Source organism: Etheostoma cragini, chromosome 6 (genome assembly GCF_013103735.1).
Source record: "Etheostoma cragini isolate CJK2018 chromosome 6, CSU_Ecrag_1.0, whole genome shotgun sequence".
Classification (NCBI taxonomy): domain Eukaryota; kingdom Metazoa; phylum Chordata; class Actinopteri; order Perciformes; family Percidae; genus Etheostoma; species Etheostoma cragini.
The window spans coordinates 26132754-26137739 of record NC_048412.1 but is presented as its reverse complement, the minus strand read 5'-3'; the positions used below and the strand labels follow the sequence as shown (position 1 = coordinate 26137739).

The following is a 4986-nucleotide window of genomic DNA, read 5'->3' as shown; positions in this document are numbered from 1 at the left end:
CCCCCCCCCCCCCCCCCCCCCAACGTGACACAAGTGTTGTCTTTTCCTGGTTTTAAAGATAAAGTGATGTCATTTTCTGAACCAAAATGTAGTAGTGTAAATGTAGCCTCAATTCCACAATCTGAGTAGTACTCAGATTACTTTGACAAGTAACAATGCTTGGGGATAAAAGCTAAAAGTAAAATACCCCTCCACCTCTCCTTCATCTCTAGGTCTGCTGAAATGCAGTGCTCACGACATGTCGGATTTACAGACCAACTAATAAAAATGTCTCACATTAGTTTTTCGGTGCAATTACAACTGATGTAGGAGTTGAAAGGCTTGAAATTCTCCCCATGCATCATACACTGCGGCACACAAGACAGTTAATCCACCAATGTTGACACTTCCACAGAATCTAAATTATCATCTGGTAGATTCGATCAGCTCAGCTTTATTTGGGATAAATCGTGACAAATCTGTTTCATTTCATTAATGATTGATTTGAATTTATACATTCTTCATTTATGAAAGCGGTTATTTCTCCCCTTATTTCAAACTGCAGACATCTTGTGAATGTGGCATGAATCCATAAAACCATGTGCCCTTTAATACTGCGACTACTCTTCAACGTACATTACTGAAATGTAGCACACAGATGACACACAGGTGAAAAATAGAACTTGAAAATCAATTCATTTTGACCCACCGTTCAATCTGTTATCTGTTCTTGTATAGTAGATTAAGATGGCATTAGGGAAAGAGAACATTTAATAAAACTGCATTAGTGACGTACACACTGCCTGTGAGCGATATATTATAGATGAATGTTATACTGCCTGTGGATTTTTTATGTAGGCTTGTAAGTCTCTCCAAAAAATCTAAATTATTTAAAACAATTAATCTTCCAGTACTGTAATAAGTACAAAGACACAATCATTTCATCAGTTTGCAGGCCAATTAACTTAATTTAAAATACAAATTAGGATAAAATGACACAAAGACACTGAATGTTCTGTGCTTGTAGTAAAAGCTCATAGACATAATGTACATCACGGCACAATGGGGGTTTATTATGGCTGGAGAAATCTCTGGGATACATCGCAATTCTCTGTAGAACGGTTTGATGCTCGATTCTGTTAAGTTAATAATTGATTTTAAAAAATTAATTTTGAAACGTGTTGATTTCTATATAAGAGTTACTGTCTCCAGGCTACACTTATGGCACCGTAGCTGAGGATCAGTTGTTGGCCTGCACCTACATAAAATGTACTGTTTTCCTTCTTTGAACTGAAATAAAACCATGAACAATATACATGTGCAGTTGCAGGACAGAGTACAGTGAAGACAGATGTATAAGAGTTTTTGAGTGTTATATTTTTCTCAATGTTTCTTTTACTTTTTCCTGTCCTTTGACATCGATATGAACCTCAGCGTTAATGTCATTCTGCCACTGCATGGTGACAAAGTCCAAAACGACATTAAGCGCTGACAATCTCTGTTTCTTGGCTGCAGATGAGGGTTCACACTCATCTCATTACAGATTAGCCTGAAGATGAATCCATAATTAAAGCACATCAGCCTCACCCAGTCTGTGGTGAACGGAGCACCATTGGCCATCAGAGCCTTGACATCATCATCCTGTCCACTCCGCACTGCCTCCAGCAGCTGCTGTCCAAGATGCACCAGTGACATCTGCTGACAGGCAGGAGAAACACGTTGATGCTATCACATCTAGACACAACAGTCAGGCAAGGAGAACCATTTGATCAGAGCACACATTGATGTACTTTAACTGTGTGTATTGTTTCTTTTGTGAAAAAGTATAATATCCACAATGCACATTAATACTTGTTTGCCGTCTGTTAAGCCAGTGTTTTGCAATTCAGAAAATCATGATCTTCACAAATGTTACAAGCTTCCTTACATTTAATGACAAAACGTCTAAAGTCTGACTTTGACGTAAGTGCTGAGATGATCCAAATTAATAGTTTATAAAAATGTTACTACAGTTAAAGTACATCTGTCTTATTAGTCAAATGTTATTAAAGTATCAAGCGTGAAATGACTCAATATGCAGTGAAATGGTCTTCTGTCGGAGTTGGATCAGTGAGGCATTAATGTGAAGCAGCATTTTATGTTACAGCTGTTCAAGCTGGAGGTACTGTTGGAGCTGGAGGTACTAACCTAAAGCAATGTTAGATCATTGTGTAGGCCTATAGTATGTTTTGTATATCATAACATCATAGTGCAAAGTGACTGGTATATTATTTACAATATTTTCCTCTTAAATACAGTGGAGCAGAAGTATAAAGCAGCAGAAAATGGAACAAATAAAAGTACCTCAAAAATGTACTTTTTTAAACTTGTATTCTTCTTTATACTTTGATCAAGTGTTTATGTTTACGTTTTAATATACTTTTCCTTAAATGTCAAGTGCTTTAAGTTTCTTTCGTGTAATGAAAGGTGCTTTTTAAAAAAACAATTAGAGTTGCCACTGTTGTTAGTGTAATGTGTGAGTAATTAGAGTGGTAACAAAAGCAATGATTAGCGATTGCATAAGGAATGTAAGTTACAAACTTTATTTAATAGATCTTTCATGCATTTCAAAACGTACTGATAATTCATTTTTAAAATAAAGGGAATGCTAAATGACAAAATCGGTCAACTTGTTAAAATATAATGTAACGATGTTGACACCGAAATGAAAGCTTGCTCCCCTACACACGGCTTATCGTTAGTAGGTAGACAAGATATATCAATACACATCATATTTGTCATTTGATTAAATACGACTAAGGTACCTAGACGATCATTTAAAAATATTAAAATATAGTTTGACACCCAATTAAGTTAGTTTGTTCCGGTGGAAGTTGAAGCTAGCAAAGGAGCTATTTCCACATCCGCTAGTCCAAACATCAGGAGGGAAGACAACTCTGCTCGGATTTTACCAAATAACTGTAGCTAACTATTTCAGCTATAAGACACAGCAACCTAAATATCAACACACTTCTAACTTAAAGCCTATTCATTCTGAAGTGACAATAAAAAGCTAGCTAGCGGTTGACTTAACTTAACGTTACTGTTGCTAATCGTGTTTACCACTCTGCTAGCTGTTTGCAATCCTGTGTTTAACGTTACGTTAGCTATAGCTACAACCATTTTATCTGAACGTGGTATACTTGCCTCTCAATGAAGGTGTCCAAAAACTATCTATTATTTACGTTGGTTTCTTGTATACGTTAGCCTAATGTAACTGTTTTGTAACTTCTTCGCCAAAAAAAATCATTTGTGTTTTTTTAATTATTTGTGGATCCAAGATGGCGGCAACATGACAAACGTAAAGTGTGAGCCAGGCAGATAATAGGTGTTCCGGTTGGACTTTCCAAAATAAAGCAAACACTGAACGCGAAACAGCATTTGTTTTTTTGGGTGCGGGGGGCAATGCAGTATATAATACTAAGAAACTTTGTATCTAGTAAAATTAAAGTTTTATTTTTGTCTAATGCTCCTCACAGGATAAACATATAATGTCACGGCAAGAGGGGATGGAGGGCCATGATGTGTTTCTAAGAAGGAAGTTTATTTTGAAAGTAAAATGCGGTTTCAGTTTTGTAGTTTGTATTTAACTTCAGTCGATGTAAGAAGACTGCAGCAGAAAAACGATGTTTAGGAAAATATGAATTGTTTTCAGTAAACTTTTTTTGTATTGTGAAATTAATAAGAACATTTTTACTGACCATTATCTTGATTCAATAAACATGCTGATTGTAAAAGTATTCAGTGTCAAGATTTTAAGGACCTGAGAATAGTCTAAAATGTGCCACAGGGGTCAAGGATAGCATACATCTTTGGTTCATTATTCCAGATTACAGTGTTATATTATGGATCGTTTCACAGCCCCAACAGCAAAAAAAAAGCAGACAAGCTCAACAATTTAAGCACATTTAGCAATATGAAAAATGTTAATAAAAGCAATTAATTATATATTTTAACAAATTAAAAGCCCCAATTGTATTAGCGTAATAGAGGTTAAACCAATTATTAGACTTATAAAGATACAGGTTGATAACATCCATAAAATAAACCATTACAGACAGTGTATTTGTTTTGGTGGTATTACAATACTTATCAATTGTTCACACAATACAGTAGTAAACTGAGAATGACTTTGTAACTGCGCTGATGGTGATTCAGCACTGCATAAACAATATTTGATTATTCATGAATCTTCATCTTTCATTTCTTTTCAAGTGTTGAAATTTAAGAAAATAACTATCACCAAATTAACTAAAACATGGACAAAAAGGAATTTATTCAAGTTGCACCTAACTGCTGCTATATTAACACACATTTGCAATATTTATTTATTTAATATTAGTACTTAATCATTTCATTTTATCACTGTGCAATATTATTTATTAATTGTTAACACTTATCTACGTTTACACAATGTGTATTCAAAGCTAATTTATATATGTATACAGTTGCTCTCCGGACTCAGGGCTGTGCGCCAGCACACACCGCCCCTCTCTTTTTTCTCTGCACGACCTACACTTTATATCTTTGACTTTATATTTTTGATTTTTGATATTTTATATTGTTATCTTATATTTTTATATTTTTTGTGTCAACGCTGTAAAGGGATTGCTTTAATCTCGTTGCACAAGTACAGTGTACTTGTGTAAAATGACAATAAACGGCATTCTATTCTATTCTATCCCTGTATTCAATCCCTGACCATTGCACATTTAGTATATATACTGTTGCCTTGTGCACATATTCATATTTTGCACACCCTGCACAAAACTGTCGGTATGCAGCCTTTAATGTAATATTTCTATTCTATATTTGTCTTTATATTTGTTGCAGGACTTTGCACTATTGTTTGTTTATTTAATTATTTTCATAAGTTTATTAACATTAAATTTACATAAAAACACACAATTTAAAAAAAAAAACTGATTTTGACGACATTTCCCACAATCCCACGCGGCGGGAGCTGGC

At 34.7% G+C, this 4986-nt stretch overlaps 1 protein-coding gene across 3 annotated transcripts in view; it reads right to left on the bottom strand.

The window, feature by feature from the left end:
* Positions 1 to 3323, bottom strand: part of gabpb2b (GA binding protein transcription factor subunit beta 2b) — a 13375-nt gene extending 10052 nt beyond the window's left edge. For all 3 annotated transcript variants that reach the window (XM_034874559.1, XM_034874560.1, XM_034874561.1), the window contains exons 1-2: positions 3166 to 3323; positions 1567 to 1674 (exon numbers count right to left, since the gene is read on the bottom strand). In XM_034874559.1, the coding sequence (XP_034730450.1) occupies positions 1567 to 1674 (108 nt within the window). In that variant the 5' untranslated portion in view covers positions 3166 to 3323. The remainder of the gene's footprint in view (positions 1 to 1566; positions 1675 to 3165) is intronic.
* Between the last annotated feature and the right edge of the window lie 1663 nt (positions 3324 to 4986).